Below are 22,309 nucleotides of genomic sequence, written 5' to 3'. Positions count from 1 at the left end.
ATTTCATTTTGCACTCGCTCTCCGGAGAGAGTGTAACCATGGTGTAAGGAGGGAACGAGAATCGTTGCGAGGATGATTTTCAGTAGTTCGTAATCCAGCACAAACAACTTTTATCACTTTCGAAAATCAATATATTTACAATACAATAATTATCGGACAAATTGTGGTGATTGAAGTGAGTACATAGTCGTGCGAAACTCCTTCGCGACAATTTTACGACACGAGATTACGCGGGAAACAGTAAAGAATCAAACTTAATTATGTTGCTATTTGTAAGTTTTTTTAAACATTCCTTATCTGGCGAAGGTAATCACGAATTGTGATTTACAAATATTGATTCAATCATAAAATAACCCAATTAGTTGTGTGCGTATTATTTATTAAATATTTTAATAAATTATTGTTATAAATAGTTTTCGCCATTATTGTTTTTTGACGTACAATGTACGACATTTATTTAAAAAAAAAAGGAGTAATGTCTGGACGCCGAGAATAGTGTGTTTTCTTAATATTAAGTTTTTTTTTTAATTTAATTCGAAATTAACATGGACTTCCGATTTTTGAGTGTAGTGAATAAGTAAAATTATTTTTTTTTAATTTAATTAATAAGACTCAAATGAAAGGGTATTAAATATAGCAACGATCGGCTGGACATGGCGGCTAGCCGGATCTGGAGCCTTGTGTCCTTTCTTTGGGCTCCAACTTACTCCGTACCAAATTTCACCAAAATCTGGTCGGCTTTGCGTTTCAGAGTAACAGACAGACAGAGTCACCTTGGCATTAATAATACTAGTAGTGTAGTTAGTAGAGTATCTACTGCGAATAATTCTCTCAGTGGTGCCGCCAGAAAGACTGTAGATATGCTTTCATAGATTCAAGTCATTTGTAAAAAATACATTGGTAAAGAGAGCCTTATATTATTCGATACAAGATTATACAGATGATAAAAAAGCGTGGAGTTAACGCTCGTTGACTTCCAGGCAGGAGACATGACATACATATATAATTGTATTTAACTAATATAACTACTTGAAGGTTCTCCTCGGTAGAATCTACGTCCCGAACCGGTGGTAGCTTCACTTGATATGATTTGTAAAGTGACGATTCAAAAGTGCTCGTAAAGGCGTACTTGAATAAAGTATATTTTCGTTTATATATATTTAATTCTGTTCCAGAGTGGCCGAAAAGCCGATACCGAAGAAAGAGATCGAAGTTCCGGCGTCCGAACCGGAAGCGATCGAAGAGCCTGCGGTAGAAGTCAAGGTCATTACACACCTTCAAGCTACAGGCAAGTGACGTCACCGACCCCATTGCAGCGCCATATTGTCAAAGTAACGTTTTCGCGCGCTATTTAAATATGGAATTTTTCAGCAAATTTGTACTAGAATTAAAAAAAAAATCAACTTTTACTTCGCTTTAAAACGCGAGTAAAGACGCGGACGACAACACATCTCTATAATATTTTATCCAGTAACACGCTTCTACATTTTTTTTTTAAATTTATATATACCGTCGTAATTTGTAGTTGTTATATAATCGTCTATATATAATATATATAAAAGTAATACTACGAAAAAACTTACATATACATAGCTACCAAAAGGAACCCATCCTTGACCTCTACTAAATAATATAAAATAAAATGGATTTTATAAACCAGTCAAATAGCCTATTGTATTATTAAAAAAGCGTGGAGTTAACGCTCGTTGACTTCCAGGCAGGAGACATGCCATACATATATAATTGTATTTAACTAACACGACTGTATTTTTAGATGTGGAAGAAGAGTAACTACTGATTTCCTTGCCGGTTCCTCTCGGTAGAATCTACATTCCGAACCGGTGGTAGCTTCACTTAATATAGTTTGTCAAATGACGATTCAAAAGTGCTCGTCAATACCTACTTGAATAAAGTATATTTTCATTTGATTTGATATATTCTAGTACAAAAAATGCAGAGAATTCCTTTTCGCATTAGTTCGACATATTTTTGTACTCTTGTCTTAATTTTCTTATAAAATGTAAACTCAATACTGAGCCCTAAGGTACGGGGCCGCTTCGATGTGTGTGTGTGTAATGGTTTATTATAAAAGTATTTATATTTGTGAGTTCTTTTATATTTTTTAAGAATGCTGAATGCTTTGAATCTGTTATGTTTATTTTCTTCAGGAGGAACCGGTTCCTGAGGCGAAGATCGTGGACGACGCTATGACGCCGGATGTTATGGAAATGGTATGATTTTTAATTAATATCTGTAGGAGTTCGACCTGTGTCTGCGTAGAAGAACAGTCCTTCTTCTCCTACTGATTGAAAGTTCCACCTCAAACGAGAGGGTTCCATCACGCTGTTTGTCTTGAGTTTGGTTTGATTCTTCGGATGAGAGAGGTCTTAAATCCCGGACGACACAGACTTATGACATTTTAATATATCCGTTATCCCGTGACGCATTTGAAGACGTTAGGGAAACCGAACACAGTTCGGAAAAAAAATAGTTTATCTTAATTCTTATTTAGGTATGCGATATTAGTCCAATTCGAAAATCTCTATTAAATATGATTGCACTTATTTATTGACTGTCTGTCTGTCAAATATCCAGCACCCGTTTACCCCCGTTTGGGGGAGGGGTGATCTTAAGAACCCCTGGCAACGTATGTTAACACACTTCTCGATCCGTTCAGATCCGGTAGTTAGTGCTCTATAGATAAGTGAATATGTTGCTGCAAGATTGATGGGTTAAATTTTAATCGGATGTTTCAAGGTCGAAGAGCAAGAACCACAGATACAAGAGGAGATTATACCAGAGCCCAAAGAAACGGAAGTGAAGGTAGCGTTTCCGGAAGTTAAATTCCCAACGCTGGAAATTAAGGTTATACAGCTCGACGAGCACAAGGATTCCCAGGTCAAAGAGGAAGTCAAGGAACCGGAACCGGAGCCGGAAGTTGAACCGGTGGCGGCTGAAACGAGAACAGAGAATATGGAAGAAGATGAACAGGAGATGTCTAAAGTTGAGGAGAAGATCGCAAATGAACCGTATGTATGGCAACTGTTTTTACAGTAAATATGTCCCTCGTGGAAGATTTACTTGGTGGTAGGGCTTTGTCAAGCCCGTCTGGGTAGGTCCCACCCACTCATCAGATATTCTACCGCAAAACAGTACTCAGTGTAACTTTAGGCACAAGGGACATAAGATCTTAGTTCCCAATGTCGGTGGCGCATAGGAATGGTTAATATTTCTTACAGCGCCATTGTCCATGGGCGGCGGTGACCAAGGGTCTACATGTTGTTGTTTCCGACGAGGAAAGTTGAAATTCTTGCCATTTCTATACTATATTATGCACGAATCGCTTCATTGATGAAAACCGCATCAAAATCAAAACAGTACAGAGCGGGAAGAGACCTTATCTCATACTATGCGGACGGTATAGGAGAGATTTCGAATTAACACGGCTATTTTTATTTACCATGTTTTTTATTTTTATTTGGTGGAACGGGATAATTATTGTATTATTTGATATTTATTATTTGGTGGAGTTCGACATTTCGACATAATCTACGAGAACGTCTTGGTCACGAGACTTGTCCCATCTCGTATGGTAAATATCCCGTTTTAAATAGGAGACAGTTTCGGCATAGGAGTCGTTCGTACGCCCGATGCGTGCAAATCGATGTTTCCAAAAGATGATAATTTCAGAGAACCAATTCAAGAACCGCCGGCTACAGTAGCCGAGGAAGCAGTAGAACCGCCACCAGCAGAACCTCAGCCTGAAGAAGAAGTTGTCCCAGACCCGCAGGACATACCGCTGCCACCGGAAGTTCAGTCTAAGGAGGACGAAAAAGAAGGTAACGGCAATAGATTTGTTACGTAAATCACTTTAGTCGAGCATTTGTGTTATTAATTAAATTAATTTGGAAAAATATGCCAAGTGCGAGTCGGACTCGCCCACGAAGGGTTCATTACCATTATCTGTAAAAGCAGCAAACAAAAAACATGTCTGTTGTATGGGAGTCCCTTTAAATATATCAACTGTCTAACTATCGCGGTTCACGAGATACACTCTGACGGACGGACGGACAGCGGAGTCTTAGTATACCCTAGCGTACCCTTTGGATACGGAACCCTAAAAACGAATACCAAAAAAAAATTAACATTATAAAATTGTTTAGCTCCAGAAGTAATTCAACCACTGGAACCACAGCCAGAAGAACCAGCGAAAGTCCCCGAAGAAGTTGTAGAAGAAAAAGATAAAAAAGAAGAAGAACCCGTCATGGAAGAGGCCGAGAAGAAACAAGAGGTTCCAGAAGAGAATGCTGACGAGAAATTGATAGAAGATCAAGAAGGAAGAAGATGCTGAGGTATGTTACGTGGCATTTTAATGTTTTTTAATTGGAAGTTATGATCGGTGTAAGAACTGACACCCTGTTCGAGTTGGCTTGATCTTGTTGACAGACGGGCGAGTGATGAGAAACAGAAACTATAACATATATAACAGTCGATGGAACGATGGAATGCGTAATTCTAATTAGAATTCAACGTTTTTTAACTTATTTTTCCTAAAAAGAGTTATACCAGCCAAAGAGACCCCAACCGAAAGGACCCCCGTTCGTAGCAATAACTTAACAATGATCTTTAATAAGGATTTTTGTAATCGGTATTTGTAGCAGTTACTGCCTGTTATTCGCGTCCCTACTGTCCGACAGATGTAACATTGTACAAGCGTCTATTGTTTTCGGTGTTTCTGTTTAAATTTTACTTTGAATCAATAATATATAATAGAAAAAGTCTTAAATTTTTCGGATAACGCTCGAATCTTTAGGAACTTTTGTATTATATGTATTTTTTTTTAAATATTTTTACAATTTTTAAATTAAGAAAATAACATGAAGGTGAATTGGCCGAGTTTCGTTCAGGCCGCCGGTTCAAAAGCGCCATTTAGTAAAGTGGACGGCTAGTTGAGCCAGTTGCCTGCGACATATTTAATCTGTGTCGAGTAAGATGCTGAATCAGTGGGACTGTTATCCGATACAGAGCGACTTCAGGCGCAAAAAAAACATATTTTTCCAAAATTTAAATCATTAAACTAATGTTCTATCCGATTGAGAACTTTTTCCAATTTTTTCATTTTATTGCGTGTGTGTTACAGGATTCGATTCCACTGAAAGATATGATACGAGACGAACTGTCGCAAGAGGAAGTTAAGAGGGAGGGCTTGGAAGAGGACACACACACGGAAACAGACGACGACACTCCCATGGAGGTACTCATAGAATGAATTCTTACGATTGAAGACCCTTCGTGTCCGTTTTAGCAGGAAGAGTTAAGATAACTGAACGACTTTGAATTTGAATTGACATGACGTCATACGTCATCTTAATAATCTGTGGTATTTATTATGGTCGTCGAAATAGTGTTTTATTGCCACCTGATGGTAAGGTCACCATCGCCCAAAGGCATTGGGGCTGTAAGAAATTTCAACGGAACCGAGATATTATGTCTCTTGTGCCAGTAGCTATATTGGCTCAGTCATCCTTCAAACTTGAACTGCTGTTTCATCATCCTCCTGCCCTTATCCCAATTTTACTTGGGGTCGGCGCAGCATGTCTTCTTCCATACTTCTCTGTCGGACGTCATCTCACAAGTAACATTCTTTCTAACCATATCGTCTTACAATCCATCCATCGTTTCTTTGGTCGTCCCCTACCTCTATATCCATCCACATCCATGCTCAAGACCTTCCTCACAACATGGTCCTCATTCCTCCGCATAACATGCCCATACCAAGACTAAGACATAGACTAAGTACTGCAGTTTGGTGGTAGAATATCTCATGGGTGGGTGGTACCTATCCAGACGGGCACAATACCCCACCATTAAGTAGAGTTTTAAATGACAACGTTAAATTTAAGTGCATATAAGAGGTTGTCAAATCAAATCAAAATATACTTTATTCAAGTAGGCTTTTACGAGCACTTTTGAATCGTCATTTAACAAACTATTTAAAGTAAAGATACCGCCGGTTCGGAATGTAGATTCTACCGAGAAGAACCGGCGAGAAACTCAGTAGTTACTCTTTTTCAACATATGAAAATACAGTCATGTTATGTCAAGTGTAACAGTGTTGTCTTATAAATAAAGATATATTAATCGTAAACTCTCAGTAGTGTTTATCGCTGAGTTATTAGCGATATTTAAATCTATGTTTTTTTATCTATATATCGTAAGCCAAGATCCAACAATAGTTTGGGATTGTGTCTTATAAAAGTTTAAGCCTATAAATATCCCACTGCTGGGCTAAGGATTTTTTTTTTGTTTTTCAGCTCAGTCGCGAGGAAGAGAAAGATGGAAAAAAGAAGAGAGACTACTCGAGGAAGAAGAAATCTGATTCTAGAAGTGAGGTTTTATTTTTGATCTTAGAAACTAGCTTAACTTGCGGCTTTGCCCGTGAAATTTGTAAAACACAAACTTCCAAGCCCCGTCTTGCTTCCTTACGGGTGGAGTTTCGTAAGATCCGCTTATATATATATATATGAGGATAATGAAAATAATTGTCTTTGCTTAGAAGTTTTTTTAAGAAGAAGGCAAGTTAACAATATTAAATTCCCTACAACACCAATTCATCACGCATTGGTGTTGTTGGAATGGGTAATATTTTTTACAGCGCTAATGTCTGTGGGCAGTGGTGACCATCAGGTGGCCCATTCGTTAGATGCTATTAACTAAATAGATGTACTAATTCTGATGTCATAATAATTGCGTTATCGTCTCCGATATTCCAGCGTGTTCGGGCTCCGAGAGCGCCCCGGAGTCCCCGAGTGCGAGCGACGCCGAGAGACAGCACCGCCTGTGGAAGAAGAGCGTCATGCTGGTGTACAGCCGGTGGGACCGCGAGCTGATACATATATAGCTATGTCCATGAAATTCATTGTCACGAATTCCACCAGGCTTAAAGAGTCTGTCCAAAACCGACGAGAATCTAAGTACTTTAAGATTTGTCCGATTATCCAAATCATCATTTTTTTATAAATAAATTAATATTGGACAACATCACATACATTACTCTGATCCCAATGTAAGTAGCTAAAGCACTCGTGTTATGGAAGATCAGACGTAACGACGGCACCACAAACACCCAGACCCGAGACAACATAGATAACTAATGAACTTTTTACTTTATTAACATGAAAACCGGTGTACGCACCACTCGGCAACGGAGGTCGTCTTAATCTTGTATTGTTTTAAGTAAATGAATAATGTTCCGTTCGTTCGTCCCCAAGACTGTGCGCACACAAGTACGCGTCCCTGTTCCTGCGGCCGATCTCGGACGAGGAGGCCCCCGGGTACAGCGTGGTGGTCAAGCGGCCCATGGACCTGTCCACCGTCAGGCGGAACATCGACGCCGGTCACGTGAGGTATGGGCTGCAGTTCTCTAATAACGTAATTGTAACGTTGATGTATGATGTAATTAGTTCTCTATAACCGCCGGTGACTTTTCTCCGTTAACTAGAATTACGTGCACGTGTTATTTGTTTATTTATTTTTTTATTATGGCTTTGGTTGGCGGACGAGCATATGGGCCACCTGATGGTAAGTGGTCACCACCGCTCATAGACAAAGGCGCCGTAAGAAATATTAACCATTCCTTACATCACCAATGCGCCACCAACCTCGGGAACTAAGATGTTATGTCCCTTGTGCCTGTGATTACACTGGCTCACTCACCCTTCTAACCGGAACACAACAATACAGTGTACTGATATTTGGCGGTAGAATATCTGATGAGTGGGTGGTACCTACCCAGACGGGCTTGCACAAAGCTTGTTTTCAATTACCGTGACTCGTATCGAAGATTTGTTTTTTAGACATTTTATAAAAGAATGTACTCGGGAATATTCGTTGGTAGTTTTTGAAGTTACGTTTGATTGTACACTGTTTCCATTCCAGGACTACGGCCGAGTTCCAGCGCGACGTGCTGCTGATGCTGTCCAACGCGCTGCTCTACAACAGCAGCTCGCACAGCGTGTACGCGATGGCGCGGGAGATGCACGAAGACGTGAGTTTGGGACATTCACTTACGCCTTAAAAGAAATATTCGTAAGGGGTAGTTTAAAAAAAATATCTGTCTGATATACGGCTAGCGCTCTGGGTTAGAGTGAGAGAGAAGGAGCCTGTTTACCGCTGCCGTATGCGTGGGAAAGGGAAGCCAGACAGCGGTTCAGTCTCACACAAGAGGTTATCACTTGAAAAACACTCGAATTAATGTAGACGTACAAGGCTTGAGGTGTTAAATGGCGAACTGAGGTGGAGTAACGTAAGTCGGGCCGGCAGGCGCAGTGCCAGCTGGGCATGCTGCTGGCGGCGCAGGCGCACGCGGGGCTGTGCGCGCCCCCCCGCCGCAAGCGCCGCCTCGACGCGCACGCGCACGCGCACGCGCCGCACAACAAGCACCACCGCGTGTGACCGACCAATATATTCTGATTCGATCTGACTGTTTTATTTCGCCTCCTAACGATACACCTCCCACAGTACATGAGTTCGGCTTTCGGCTGTAATACACCGACCAATGAAGATGTTTTCCAACTTTATTTACAGAACAGGGTATTTTTGGTCGTGAAAAATAAATATACTTAAATATTCTGATTTTGGAGTCATGAAAACATATTATTTTTTATTGTATTAAAATTAAAGTTGTCATTTTTAGTCTGTATATCACGTGACCTAATACACGAGCCGCCATGGTGTGACGTCAGATAGGCAGAAACTGTAATTTCAATATCATCCGGCACTTTGATAAAGAACTTTTCTGGAGTTTTAATTCTAGTATTCGGACACTACACACCAAGGATGGTAATTGTAAATCATTATTTTCCCAAAAACACTAAATATTTATAGCTGTTAACGTTGAATGAGTGCCGGTCGTACATACACGACTGTTGTTTGGAACAATCTGACGTCATCAAGATAGTAGAATATCCTATTGGCTTAAAATGGTTAATTATTAGTTTTGTAATAAACGACCTTTACACTTACGTATTCCATGAGATCGATATATTACAGACAGTTCTGGACTAAGGCTTCCTCTCCCTTTGAGAAGAAGGTTCGGAGCATATTCCACCACGCTACTCCAATGCGAGTTGTTGGATACACATTTGGCAGAATTTCGTTGAAATTAGACACATGAAGGTTTCCTCACGATGTTTTTCTTCGCCGAGCAAGAGTAGAATATAAAAACAAACTAAGCACATGAAAATTCAGCGGTGCTTGCCTGGGTTTGAACCAGTACTCATCGGTTAAGATAAACGTGTTCTAACCACTAGGCCATCTCGGATTTTTTTCGCTTGAAATTGTTAAAACTTCATAGCACACAAAACACTAACTCCCGTTTTACTCCTTATTTAAAAAAAAAAAGTAGCTTATTACCTTTTTTGGGGCTCAAACTCCGTACAAAATTTCATCAAAATCTGTTCGGCTTTTCGTTTAAGAGTAACAGACGGACAGAGTTACTTCTGCACTACTGATTACACTACTAGTATTATTAGAGTATCTACAACGAATTAATCTCGTTTTCACGCCAAAACTACTGGACCGACGTAATGGAAATTTGTTAAACAAATAGTCTAGAGCCTGAGAAAGGACATAGGCTACTCTTTAATTGAAAAAAGTTATAGTGTAGTTTGGTCTCCTAAATACAAGAATCATTTTGATAGACTCGAATCCATCCAGAAGAAATTCATTAGACATTCAACTTTTAGTTGCAAACTTAGCGAAGTACTTAAATCTTACGATGAACGTATTGAATTTTTCAAACTCTCTCCATTGTCGAAACGTAGAAGTCCGTTTCACTTAATATTTCTAAGTAGAATCGTTACTGGGTCTATTATTAATTCTGACCTATTACAAAAGCTTACTTCTAATGTTTCCACCAGATTACCTAGATCAAATAATTTACACTTGTTTAATAAAGCAAAGCATCGCACAAATCTTAAACCACATAGCCCACTTTCACAAATGTACAATGCTCATGATGAATATCAAAACAGTGTCGACCTAAATGTTACGTCCATTGCGTCCATTGCGTCCATGAAAAAGATCGTACTGGGCAGCAAAAATGAGGTCCAAGTTGATACATCCTCATATTTTTATTACATAGTTTATTTTTTACTTTTTTTTCCTTTTAATTAACAATTGTTCGTCTATAAGTAATTGTGACACTTAGAATATAATTGTACTTGTTATAATATATTGTTATAATCAGTGTACACATTGTTGAAAAACCAAATAAATAAAAAAAAAGTGCTGTAAAGGGTTAAAAAGGGGGATAAAATGTTGTATGTAAGTATGTCATTTTTAGAACAAGAAGCATAAAACTTTTATTTTAGGCTGTACACTTATAAGATATCATGACACTTAGGAGGGAATTTTGAAATAGGGGGTTGAACGTTTGTATGGAAGTCCGTCATTTTTTTAGTTGGAAACATAAAACTTTATTTTTAGGACACTGATTAAAAATGAGTACATAATTATTTAAGCGTTTCTACACATTCTACTCCTAAGTGGATGAAATAAGGGATGAAACTATGTATGAAAGGCCGTAAATTTTCAAGTTAGAAACATGTAACTATTTTTGTGATACTGAATAAAAGGAGTAGATACTTATTTAAGTGTTTCTGCATATTCTACCCGTAAGAAGGTGAAATAAGGGTTGAAAGTTTATATAGAAGTCAGTCATTTATTAAGATAATAACATTTAACTTAATTCTTGGGATACTAAGTATTTCTAGATATTCTACCTCTAAGGGGTTAAATAGGGATTGACATTTCTCACACGGCCGACGTATCGAGTAATACGCCTCCTTTATCAATGTTTCTTTGACGTGAGCTCCGATCTTTTGAAAAGGCCAAGACTACACGACATTGTTCTACTAACTTTACTTCCAGAGTTCTGATTACACTTCCTACTACGAGGGAAGGGATGAAATAAAACACACCCTGGCTATAATATACACATTTCTTATTCATAATCTTACAACCCCTAGCACTGATCTGTGATACACAAACGAACAAATCCTCATGCTATCGATATATATAAAGTGGCGCTTAAAATACTAGTCCGTTCCGGTTCCGGGACACACCCGTTCGCTTGAACTTGACGCTCTCGGCCGAAGGATACTTCCACGCCCGGTTCTAGAATAACATCCATCGGCAGAAGCGGCCGAACGTTCGCTTAAGACAATGTCGAAAGTTTGCGGAACGAGTGCGCGGTTTCGAAAGTCAGTCGAATCGACTGAACGAATATGGCGACCCTCGATCGTATTCGTTGCGAAATCTTTTCTTGGAGTCCATCGCGTGAGAACTCTTGTACGAGTCTTGCAGTGTTTCCTCCGAGCGATGATGTGGTCGTTAAGCAGGACCGAAGTGAGTCGTCGAGTTCATTCCTGAGCACATTTTGCCATTCGGCAAATCATTGGCAAGAGCCGAATATCACTGATGCCAACTGTTAGGTCGCTGTCTCTCGGTTACCTTACACACAAGTTGTCTTGACAATATTTTGTCGGAATTTCATTAGATCTGGTCGCATCCGCCGAAGTGAAACTCCGAAGGCGGACGGCAGAGCGAGACGGCAGATGTCGTCGCGTCCCTCTCTTCCGATCTCTCCGTCCTGTTCTGTATAACCTGACTTGTCATAGTTTTCAGTCAAACGGGAGTTCTAGAAACATCTTTTTTTATTGTTTCTTTATGTCATCGCGTCTGTTGTTGAACACATATTCCGGCAAGCGTTTGTTGAACTTGGAATCCGTCCCTCTGATCCCGCGGAGCTGGTGTCTTCACGGTCGGCACGATCCGGTTCTGCCCGGACGGCTCAGCGTGGACTCTTCGTCGATCAGCTTGTTTTTAGTTACTTATTATTGATGCAGTTTAACATTATAAATATAATTCCGCCTTCTTGTGTGAAATGTCCAATCGATCTCAAAGAGCTTAATCGAGGAGTTTTCAAATGATAAGACATTCAAGCGATGACTCAGCGGCGAAGCCGCCTGGGACACGGTGGTGCGGGGCCCCGAGCTCGGGGGGCCAGGAATCTAATTTATTTTTGATTACATAGGGGCCCGAGACGCTGACCGATGTTAAATTAAACTTTACAAATAAATACAATCGTTTGTGACGAAATCAACTAGAGCGAGGGCGGAGCCCTACTTCTGGTGGTGCCGCAGCGCGGCCGCGATGTCGCGCACGTCGAGCTGCACCTTCGGCTTGTGCTGCGGCGGCTCGAAGTAGAAGTCGAACCGCTTGAAGGACTCGATCTCCCGTTCGGAGACTTCGAGGGACGAGAGGTTGGTGATGCTGCGGTCCGGCAGGAACACGCTGGATTCTGCGACCGGGAAACACGTTATTCACGTCGGAGTACTGTATCCTGCCCTAACTATAGGTCGTTGAAAATATTTATATTCTAGATGTTTCGATATTCAATCCCTACCGCGTGTACACAAACTCACCGGGTCTATGTTGGGGGGGCGAAGTCCCGCCGCTGTCGCAGGCGCTCTCGCACGTCATCGAGCTCACGGACGATTGGACACCTGGCGGATATACCATCAGACTTCAATATGAAAAGAATAAAAAACAATCCGTAAATAAGGCGCCGTACTTCCGAACGCAGTTCTGTAACGGGAGAGACATTCGACGGCCTTACTTAGAAGTAGACCGAGGAACTGGTACGAAATAAAAGAAGGAACTCTACACTAATATCAGACTCGTTGAATCTGTTTCGACACGAGGTGCCTTTTGGGGAGGGGGGGGTCAGGCGGGCGACTCACTGTGGCTGTGCGGGCGCTCGGGCCACGCGCGGGGCTGCGGGCGGGAGAACAGCGACTCCTCGCGCTCGCAGGCCTCCTGCGGACAGGCGCACCGTTAGCACGTCAGCACGTTAACCGGAGCCCTACAGTCGACGCCGGCGGTCGGCGGACGTACCTGCCCTTTGTAGAACTTGGAGTCCGTGACGTAGTGGATGGTCACTTCGTTGTTCAGCTTCGAGCCCGCTCTTAGTCTCTGGAAATACGGCAGCTCCCCGTTCACGTAGGGAGTGGACTCGTCGACCTTCGAGTGCGGGTTCGGTTCCTGCTTGTCGTTGAACAGCGCGTTCCGGAAGACGTTCCTGTCCTCCTGCCCGAAGGGGGTGTACAGCCCGCAGTACTGCTTCTCCTCGTCCTTCTTCAGAGGAGTGCCGATCGGCTCCGGACGCTGGATCGGATTCGCGAACAGCGAATCGTTCTCGTAGTTCCGGTTGTGGTCCGGTCGCGTGCCTATCGGGTTGGGGGACACGACCTTCGGGGCCTGGTCGTCGAAGTATTCGGGCGTCAGGAAACTTTTCTGTGGATTCTCGTCCGGCGTTTTGAACAGGGAGTACCCCTCGTCGTTCTTCTGCGTGAACGACGCCAGGTTCATGATGCGGTTCTGGAAATCGTTTTCGGGCATCTTGGGGGAGTTGCGTGCGGGTTCCGCGTACGCTTGCGGCGTGTACACGTTCGGATTGACGTAGCTGTACTGGGGCTGGCCGAAGGCGGGCGTCATCTGAGGATTCTGGTTCCTGATACCCATCAGGTTCTGCTGGTGCATCATCGACATCAACGGGTTCCGGATGGTGTACATCCCGTTCGACGTGGGGGTGATGGTGGCCTGGCAGGGGGCCGGCGGCATGGGGATGGGATCGGGGATCCGGATCTCGGCCTTGCTCTGCGCGGGGTTCGCGATCTGCACGGGAGGGAGGTTCGGGTGGAACATGGGGTTCCGCAGGGTGACCATCTTGGCTCCCTCGTGTCTCTGCTCCGTCGTCTCCGCCGCGGCTCTCTTGGCCTTCTTCTTGGCCTTCTTCGACTTCCCGGCGGGCTGAGGCGGCGCTTCCGGCACGACGATCGTCTTCGGTGGTTCTGCAACGAACACCATTCTCATCAAAAAAGCTAAAGGTAGCGACGCTAGGTAACCGGGAGACGAGAATGCGTGCGTACCGTTGTGCGCGTGCGTGGAGAACATCATGAGCGAGGGGTCGGCGGTGATGACGGGCGGCGCGCGCGGCGCGGGCGTGGGCGCCGCCTCGAGCTGGCTGTGGCGCCACAGCGGCTGGGGGGGGACAGTGATGGTTAGGCTATTATATAATAATATTCGTCCGTCAAATGAAGGTTTTACTAACGACACCTTTTCACGTTTTCCTTCACCGGTAAACACGAGATAAGCCAAAACACGATCTGCATCATCTTATATTGATTATATTATTTTTGCCAGCACTGGCAGTTCATAAAATAGTTTTTAGACGTACAGACGTAATGTGTCAATTTTTGGTATTGGCGTATATATTTTTATTATTCTGAATTTACCAGTCACCATGTCAACGGTGAGACAGTTCCACACTTACGACAGACTTGATGACGGGCGCCTCCTTCTTCTCGTTAGGTTGGACACGCGTGAGCGTGATGCCGGGCGGTAGTTTGAGATCAGCAACCTGTTGGACGAGATGAAATTAAACATTATTGTTTTTTTTTTTTAATTAAGGAATTACTAATATTCCTATTTACCCCTGCTTTTGAGCTTATCTTGTGTTAGGAGTGGGGACGACAATAGCCCAAGGAGTCAGGATCGATCCTGCCACTCTTTACATCGCTAGACGGCCAACCATTGCGCTATTGACGCTTCGACATTATTCAATGTCATGGATTTGAAAACAATCAAATAATTTAGTTTCGTTTTGAGGTGTGAATTAGCCAACTACAGGCACAAGGGACGTAACATCTTAGTTCCCAAGGTTGGCGACGCTTTGGCGAAGCAAGGAACGCTTAATAACTCTTACAGAGCTATTGTCTATGGGCAGTGGTGAACCATTTGAGCCCGGAGTTTTAACAAGTCGATTTTCATAGAGATATCATTTAAAAATAAAGTTATAAAAATGTATAATGTTTGATGAAAATCACAGACTACTGAGTTTCTTGCCGATTCTTCTCGGTAGAAATCACATTCCGAACCGGTGGTAGCTTCACTTAATATAGTTTGTTAAATGACGTTTCAAAAGTGCTCGTTAAAGCCTACTCGAATAAAGTATATTCTTGATTTGAATCCCTTTTTAAGTTTTACACCGTGATTATTAACAATTAAACAAATATTTGTTAGTAATTATAAATGAGAATTTTATTTTAAATCCGTTCAAGTTCAGTTAAATAGTTAAAATACTTTTTAAGATTTATTTAATTTTCTTTTTTTTTAAAAGGAAAACCCAGCACTACATTCTAGCAGTTCGGTAGTTTTTGACGTCCATTCAATCCAGACAGACAGACCGACGTTGTCTTATAATATATAGTGATACATGTATCTTACTTGTACACCACTACTGAGTTGCTCCATGATGCTGCAAGACGCAGGTTTCTCTGGTTCACTCGTACTTTGGTTCTGAAAATATTAAAACGTCATCACAGTTAATCATTTACGGTATAGCGCAGTTCAGTTTGATAATCTCGTTGGTCTATTGGCTGGGTTTGAGATCATCGATCACGAGATCCTGGGTTAAAAGTCAAGGAAGGAAAGCCAATCACGCTGAACATATTATAATGCTTTAATGTGTGTGTGTATAACGCTTTTATAACCGGAGAGCTCAGGTGCAGAACCAACGGCTTCACGTCCTCCAACTCCAACCTCCAGACACGAGGATACTATGAGCCTTCTTTGACAGGAAACCCTTACAACTTTTTATCGGTCAGACCAAATTATGAAACCTCAGATATGCATATTTATTCGGTTATTCCTATTCATATTCAATATATGTATTTAATAAAATTGACAAAAATAAAAGACCCGCTGAGTTTCTTTCGCCGGTTCTTCTCAGGTCAGGGTGTTTAATTTCCTGAACTGGTGGTAGTGTGTAATTTGACTATCAATAAGTAAGTGTAATGCTTCCATTTTGAATAATAGTCCAGTGAATAAGGACCGAACTTCGGAAATATTAGAAAAAGCTGAAGTTTTGGATAAACCTTCCTTTTGTAGTTCTAAACAAAATCCATGTGCCGCTAAAAAAGTTATTCAGGGTCAAAGTTCGCGACAAACAGTTTTTGCGTTTTTCGTAACCAGTCATAATTATGAAAAAAGTAGCTATTAAATTTGAAGCTCATAAAATTTCCAATAAAAAGTTTATATCACATTTTCTCGGGAAACCAAGCGTTTTCAAGATGGCGCTGTAAGAAATATTAACCATTGCGCCACCAAACTTGGGAACTAAGATGTTATGTCCCTCGTGCCTGTAGTTACACTGGCTCTCACCCTTCAAACCGGATCATAACAGCACTGAGTACTACTGTTTGGGGACAGAATATCTGATGAGTGGGCGGTACCCACCCAAACGGGCTTGCACAGAGCCCTACCACCAAGAATAATTTCTTTGTGATGTATTAATTGCTTAGTAATTTGTTGCTAAAATATTGTATTATTATTGTTAATAAAAAATTTTTCCCCCTTTTTGTATTACATAGTAGAAAAAAAGTTAATAGATAAAACTGTCCTTTTTATGCCATAACTTTTAATTGAAACAACCCTTAGCTTAGAAATGTAATTACCTTTATTTTTAACCTATAAATGGTGTATGTTTTGTGAGTTGTCCTTAATAAATCATTAATTAATACACACACTAGGGAAAAAAATGTTTGTTTATATTTAAAAGTAGAGCTTGTATAATCTCTGATGATTCCAATTGTTATAATATTACCAAAGAAACGAACCTTTTTAGTAACAATCTCTAATGTCGTGTCCGGGGTTATGTTGATGACGTGAGGTTTCGCTTGAGCCTCCTTCTTCTTCTCCTTCTTATTGGATGGTTGTTGTTGCTGTTGTTGTTGTGTGGCTTTCGTTTTCGTTGATGGTGTCGCTGAAAAATGGAATTAACTGAGATTTAGTTCCTATTGTCCATTCCTCGTTTTGATCTCCAAGGGGTCAAAATACTCGCATCACATTGGGCGATGTGCGCGACTAGAGGTCACAGATTAAAAACACTTGTAACCCCTACTTTCCGTTTGCATACGGTACAGAGGACGTTTTTGGGCAATGGTATAGGCACATATACCAGATACCGAGAAATGTAAACAAATATACCATTTACTTAATTAAAAAGTTTATTAATATTAAATTAATAAACAAATCTTATTATTATTCATTAAAATAATACCCTGTAGAAAAAAAACGCCTGGATTTAGGTTCGGGTTCCATCACAGGACTGATCGAACACTAATTGTGAAAAAGCACTGAATCTGTTTATTTCAAAGAGCAACTATGCGAGTTTCTTGCAGTTTCTTCTCGCTGGATGTTTAAATATTGACGACTCAAAAACGCTTCATTGTGAAGTTTACTTGAATAAAATACATTTGATTTGATTTTCAGAGAGCCTAACATTACACGAGCACTTCACTCCTTTAAATTTTTAAGCGAATCAAACAAACCTTTTACTTCCTGTTTATTCTCTTTTCCCTTCTTATCTTCCTTCTTAACCTCTTTCTTATCGTCTTTCTTCTTCTTCGGCTCTTCCTTCTTCGTTTCTTTCTTGTCCTTTTTATTGTTCTCTACTTTCAGCGGTTCCGGTTTCTTCTCCTTCTTGGCCTTCGCTTCTTGTTGCTGCTGCTGCTTCTTTCTTTCCTCTTCTTCTGCCTGTGGACAAAAATAGAACAGTGTTATTATATCGCTCGAACTTGTAAATTTTCCAAATAATTACGGATTTAAGGTTTAGTTTCTCTAAGAAAACCGATCTGTTTCATTCATTTTATCAAAATCATTTGGATGTTAAAAATTGCAGCCGATATTTTTACTATATATAGTTTGGTGATTCTACAAGGGTCGTGTAACATACTTGATGACGACACCGTATACAGCCTGCGAATGTCCACTGTTGGGCTAAGTCTAAGTCTCGCCTTTTTAGAAAGCTTAGGAGCTCCAATGCAGATGGTTATATACGTGACGGGTTTTTATCCAATACGTGCTATTATCTCCGAGTATTCCTTCACCGCTAAGCACGAAATGAATTTCAAATAATTCGAGCCTATAAATCTGTGCGTTTGCCTGGACTTGAACTCGGAATTGCGAGTTCTAATTCCAGTCTTCTAATCACTTGGATCAGAACCCCTCCTCTCACTCGATTTACTCGCCTGTTGCTTAGCTAACAATTTCCTTTGTTTATTAGACATCGGTTGGGGTTCGACGACCGGCGGTGCGACTTTCTTCTCCTTCGGCTTCGCCTCCGGTTTCGGTTGCGGTTGCGGTTCTTTCTGCTTCTTCTGAAACATATATAATAAAACATTAGTTTCCACTAATTGTAAAAAAAATATTTTTTTGTTAACAGTACCTCAAAATCAAAAGACAATCGCACCAACACACTTGCCACCAATTTTAGGAACTACGACGATACGTCATTTATCCCTGTGTAGTCTATTCCAATCGAAAGCGATTTACTACAAGCGTATGTATTGTGCGCTACTAACAGTTCTAATTTAACAGTTGATTGATTGATATTTCTAGTCTTTATGTACAGTACAAAAATATTCTATTTAAATGTCACTTCCAGAGTTCCGATAACAGTTTCGTCAACGTTCGAAACGCCATTTTTTCTCAGATCCATAGTGAATATCATAGATTTATCAAGCTGACAATGACATCGCGTCGATTCGATGTCAAATGTTGTTTATTTAGATCTTGTGGTTAGTATAAACTATAGTTATCAACACTCAACTTTAAAACCAGAAAACCATAATACTATGCATTGCTGTTTGGCGGTAGAATACACGACCTGGTGGTACCTCTGGCATGGGAGTGGTCTATGGAATCACGATATTACCTTCTCTTTCACGGATCCCTTGGCTAGCTGGTTGATGTGAGCGATCGCTTGCTCCCACGACTGTTTCTTCTGACTCTCCGTCTGTTTCTGGGCTTGAGTTCGATTTTCAGTCATTTTCAACACTGCAAAGTTGTTTTAATAACAATTTTATACCTAGATATTTATTATCTTTAAGAGAACTTTTGAATTGTTAGGTTACAAAATTAAATAAATTTATGTTACCACTGGATCAGAATGTAATTCTAACCCAGAAACACCGACAATAAAAGTTAGTAGCTATAGAATTTAAGAAATTTTGTGTTTAAATCTTGTTTTGATCTAAAGTTGTGTGCGCGTACGTAAGTGTGCGTTTACTTAAACGAGCACGTGCGTGTAAACGTCACTTTCATCTCATTTATGATGAGTAACCTTACGAATTGTTTAACTTCTGGTTCAATTTATCAATTTCCATAGTTATATGGTTGTAAAAGCCTACTCGAATAGAGTATATTTTAATTTAATTTGATTGGACGAGCGTGAATTTAATATTCTTGTATTTTTCTAAATAAAATAGCTATCGGCTTGGGGACGTACCGGTGAGATCGTCGGTCAGCGCCGGTGCGATCGGCCGATGTATCGTCTCGATCTCTGATTCCATCTCTCGCTGGAAAATTCAAGAATATTTATTAAACATTTTAAAACAATACATCAATTTACTGCGACAAGGCAGACTGTCAAATGAGCCACGTGCTGGTAAGTCATCAGTAATAAGCAAGATCTACAAACAAACGTCACGTTAGATTTGCGTCTGTTTGTGATGGTATCAATTTAACTCATCCGTGACGAAATTAGGTCTCAATGTTTGTATTTTTAAATCACTATTTTGAATGTTCTCTTATGAATGTGATTTTAGTAGAACATCACTCTTACTTGTGTTTACCATTCTAATAGAATTTGTACATTACTGATTTGAAAATTTAACCAAACACCGAGCGGTGGACTCGAAAAAGATTCAATGGCAGGCCCGAGTGCCTGAACAGTGGGGACTGGCGGGCAAGGCCACCGCGCGTGCATAGGAAGCGGGAGCGTGCGCACCGTCCGCGGGCGCTCGGCGGGCGCGCCCTGCAGCGCGCGCGCCTCGGCCAGCCCGCGCTGGCACTCGGCCAGCCGCCGCGCCAGCTCCGCCACGCGCCGCTCCGCCGCCGACAGCTCCTGCAAGCGCGGACGGACTGATTATTATTAAGTAACAGACGAGAGATTAAATTGTCATAAAAACAAAAGATATCAAAGCACTACGCTCACTTGCTGATCGTCAGATTAAACACTACCACCGGTTCGGAGAAGAAAGTACCTGAGACGAACCGGGAAAAGAAACTCAGTGGGACATTTTTTTTTCTATTAAATGATTATATAGTTTATTATGTTGTATGACATGTGAAATAAAGAGAGAATGATCGTATGGACGAATAACGCTTTTTCTTTACAGGACATTTTTTGCCAGTTCAATGAACTCTAAGCCGCGTAAAAGAACTTCGTTCCAATAAGATTATTGATAAGGTCTAAACCGAGACGAGCATTTCCCTCTCCTTTGACGAAGGAAGGGGCGTAGATATGTTATTGTAACCCGTGATCAAGACGACCATCGCACGATATCCTTACCTTGGCCGTTGTATTGACGAGAGTCGTGCAGTCCCCGAGCTGCTCCGCCACCAGTTGCATTTTCGCCTGCTGGGCCGGATTTAATTTCTGCTTCTTGCCTGTCGGTTAAGCATGGACGTTTAACGAACCGACTGAGGATATTTCACTACCAAATATATAATTGCCATTCGCATTGCCAATAGAAAAACATACTGTTAAAATAAAAAAAAAAAATGAAAACAAAATGGTAGCAATGTCCCTAACTAATTAAGGAATTACTAATATTCCGCTTTACCCCTTTTTTTAAGCTTATCACTTGTGTTAGAAATGGGGAAGACAATAACACAGGGGGGTCAGACTCGATCCTGCGACGTTATACATCGCTAGGCGGCCCGTAAGTGGCTCTAAGTACAACACGGGGGTGGGGGGGGCGCCGACCTCGCTTGCGCGCGGCGAGCGCGGCGCGCGCGGCGTGCAGGTCGCGCGCGGCGGCCGCGTGCGCGCCGTGCAGCGCCGCGTGCGTGGCGCGCGCGTCGCACAGCTCGCGCCGCAGCTGCTCCAGCTGGCTCAGCAGGCGCGACTCCGTCTGCGGGCGCGGGAAACCATCAAAGTCAAAAATCGCTTGCAGAAAAACCCAGGATCAGGAATCTCCGACTTTACATCTAGCCACTAAGCCGACGAGGCAGTCGGCCATTATTTAAATATATAACGTAAGACTAAATTACTTAAATTGACCACGCTCCCCCCCTACCTTCTTAGCTTTCTGCCGCTGCTTCTTCGCTCGTTTCTTGCCCCTGTCCACGTGCCTCGCTGGACCCTCGATGTACTGCAGGAGCGCGTCCAGATCGCGAGGGTCCTCCGCCCTGTTATTGCAACCACCGCGACCTCGCCAACACGAGCCACTTAAAAAGAAAACAAGATTATAAAAACTTCAACAGACGAACAAAAGAAAATCCATATTTATATGAGAACAAATTTTTTTGGTTTAATTATTATTAATTTTATTTTTTTATGTATTCAATTCAATCGGTGTGTTTTAAACTTTAGAACATTTAAGAATTACGTTTAAAGCATTTTTAAAAATGTTTTAAATTCGAGAACTCACCCTGAACACCCGGAGCTCGTTGAGAACACGCTAGTATCTCTACTTGATATCGAAGCAGTGTTCTGTTGCTGTCGACTCTGTCGCATTTGCTGTTGCTGTTGTTGTTGCTGCTGCTGCTGCTGCTGCTGTTGTTGTTGCTGCTGCTGCTGTTGTTGTTGTTGCTGCTGTTTTTGTTGTTGCTGCTGTTTTTGTTGTTGCTGTTGCTGCTTTTGTTGTTGTTGCTGCTGCTGCTGCTGCTGCTGTTGTTGTTGTTGTTGTTGTTGTTGTTGTTTTAATAATTGTTTCTGCTGCTGTTTCATCTGGTATTCCTTTTGTAGCAGTTGTTGTTGCTGCAGGTGATGTTGTTTATGAAGCTGCATCTGACGTTGTCGGATCAGTGCGTCGTGCCTTTCTTGCTGTTAAATTTAAAAAGTACGGTTTTCAATCTACATGTTTTTTTTTCACTACAGCCTATTATAATCTTGTAACAACCCTTAGAGCAAGATACTATATTATGCGCTACAAACAGTTCGCCATGACGTCATATTTATTTACAATATAATTTTCAGCTTATCTACTAGTTCGTACTACTTTAAAAGTTCCAATAACACACACCAATATTTAAAATGCATTTTTTTCGCGTATCCAGAATGGACACCATACGTTATTATCAAGCTCTTGACCAATGATATCGTCTCAGTTAAATGTCAATGTTGTTAATAGGAAATACTCCTATGGTTGGTGTTAGTTTATCTTTTATGTCATAG

General features: G+C 41.3%; 3 protein-coding genes across 11 annotated transcripts in view; 2 read left to right on the top strand and 1 right to left on the bottom strand.

Moving 5' to 3' along the window:
- Nucleotides 1-38: 38 nt before the first annotated feature.
- On the top strand, nucleotides 39-4,351 carry LOC125075424 (protein TsetseEP-like). Its single transcript, XM_047687165.1, has 6 exons — nucleotides 39-43; nucleotides 1,176-1,263; nucleotides 2,169-2,231; nucleotides 2,758-3,029; nucleotides 3,691-3,839; nucleotides 4,164-4,351. Exons 1-6 carry the CDS (start codon nucleotides 39-41, stop codon nucleotides 4,349-4,351), a joined length of 765 nt encoding a protein of 254 aa, XP_047543121.1.
- Nucleotides 4,316-8,470, top strand: LOC125075370 (bromodomain-containing protein 8-like). Its single transcript, XM_047687112.1, has 7 exons — nucleotides 4,316-4,352; nucleotides 5,141-5,254; nucleotides 6,315-6,387; nucleotides 6,774-6,873; nucleotides 7,272-7,406; nucleotides 7,939-8,047; nucleotides 8,323-8,470. The coding sequence occupies exons 2-7, from the start codon at nucleotides 5,162-5,164 to the stop codon at nucleotides 8,452-8,454; spliced, it is 642 nt and encodes a 213-aa protein (XP_047543068.1). The 5' UTR covers nucleotides 4,316-4,352; nucleotides 5,141-5,161; the 3' UTR covers nucleotides 8,455-8,470.
- Nucleotides 8,471-11,652: 3,182 nt separating this feature from the next.
- Nucleotides 11,653-22,309, bottom strand: part of LOC125075366 — a 37,183-nt gene continuing 26,526 nt past the window's right edge. For 8 of the 9 annotated variants that reach the window (XM_047687106.1, XM_047687101.1, XM_047687105.1 and 5 more), the window contains 17 exons: nucleotides 21,564-21,958; nucleotides 21,210-21,360; nucleotides 20,897-21,044; nucleotides 20,480-20,577; nucleotides 19,916-20,032; nucleotides 19,415-19,484; nucleotides 18,842-18,963; nucleotides 18,156-18,284; nucleotides 17,457-17,661; nucleotides 16,743-16,888; nucleotides 15,352-15,423; nucleotides 14,399-14,485; nucleotides 13,995-14,106; nucleotides 12,961-13,916; nucleotides 12,807-12,882; nucleotides 12,489-12,569; nucleotides 11,653-12,364 (listed from right to left, as the gene is read on the bottom strand). In XM_047687106.1, coding sequence (XP_047543062.1) covers nucleotides 12,186-12,364; nucleotides 12,489-12,569; nucleotides 12,807-12,882; nucleotides 12,961-13,916; nucleotides 13,995-14,106; nucleotides 14,399-14,485; nucleotides 15,352-15,423; nucleotides 16,743-16,888; nucleotides 17,457-17,661; nucleotides 18,156-18,284; nucleotides 18,842-18,963; nucleotides 19,415-19,484; nucleotides 19,916-20,032; nucleotides 20,480-20,577; nucleotides 20,897-21,044; nucleotides 21,210-21,360; nucleotides 21,564-21,958 — 3,144 coding nt within the window. In that variant the 3' untranslated portion in view covers nucleotides 11,653-12,185. Of the gene's footprint in view, nucleotides 12,365-12,488; nucleotides 12,590-12,806; nucleotides 12,883-12,960; nucleotides 13,917-13,994; nucleotides 14,107-14,398; nucleotides 14,486-15,351; nucleotides 15,424-16,742; nucleotides 16,889-17,456; nucleotides 17,662-18,155; nucleotides 18,285-18,841; nucleotides 18,964-19,414; nucleotides 19,485-19,915; nucleotides 20,033-20,479; nucleotides 20,578-20,896; nucleotides 21,045-21,209; nucleotides 21,361-21,563; nucleotides 21,959-22,309 lie in introns of all 9 variants that reach the window. The other variant, XR_007120201.1, reaches the window with a different exon arrangement.

Source organism: Vanessa atalanta, chromosome 30, assembly GCF_905147765.1.
Source record: "Vanessa atalanta chromosome 30, ilVanAtal1.2, whole genome shotgun sequence".
NCBI classification, from domain to species: domain Eukaryota; kingdom Metazoa; phylum Arthropoda; class Insecta; order Lepidoptera; family Nymphalidae; genus Vanessa; species Vanessa atalanta.
Note: the sequence above shows the minus strand (reverse complement) of the source record. Positions and strands in the feature narration are given on the sequence as shown.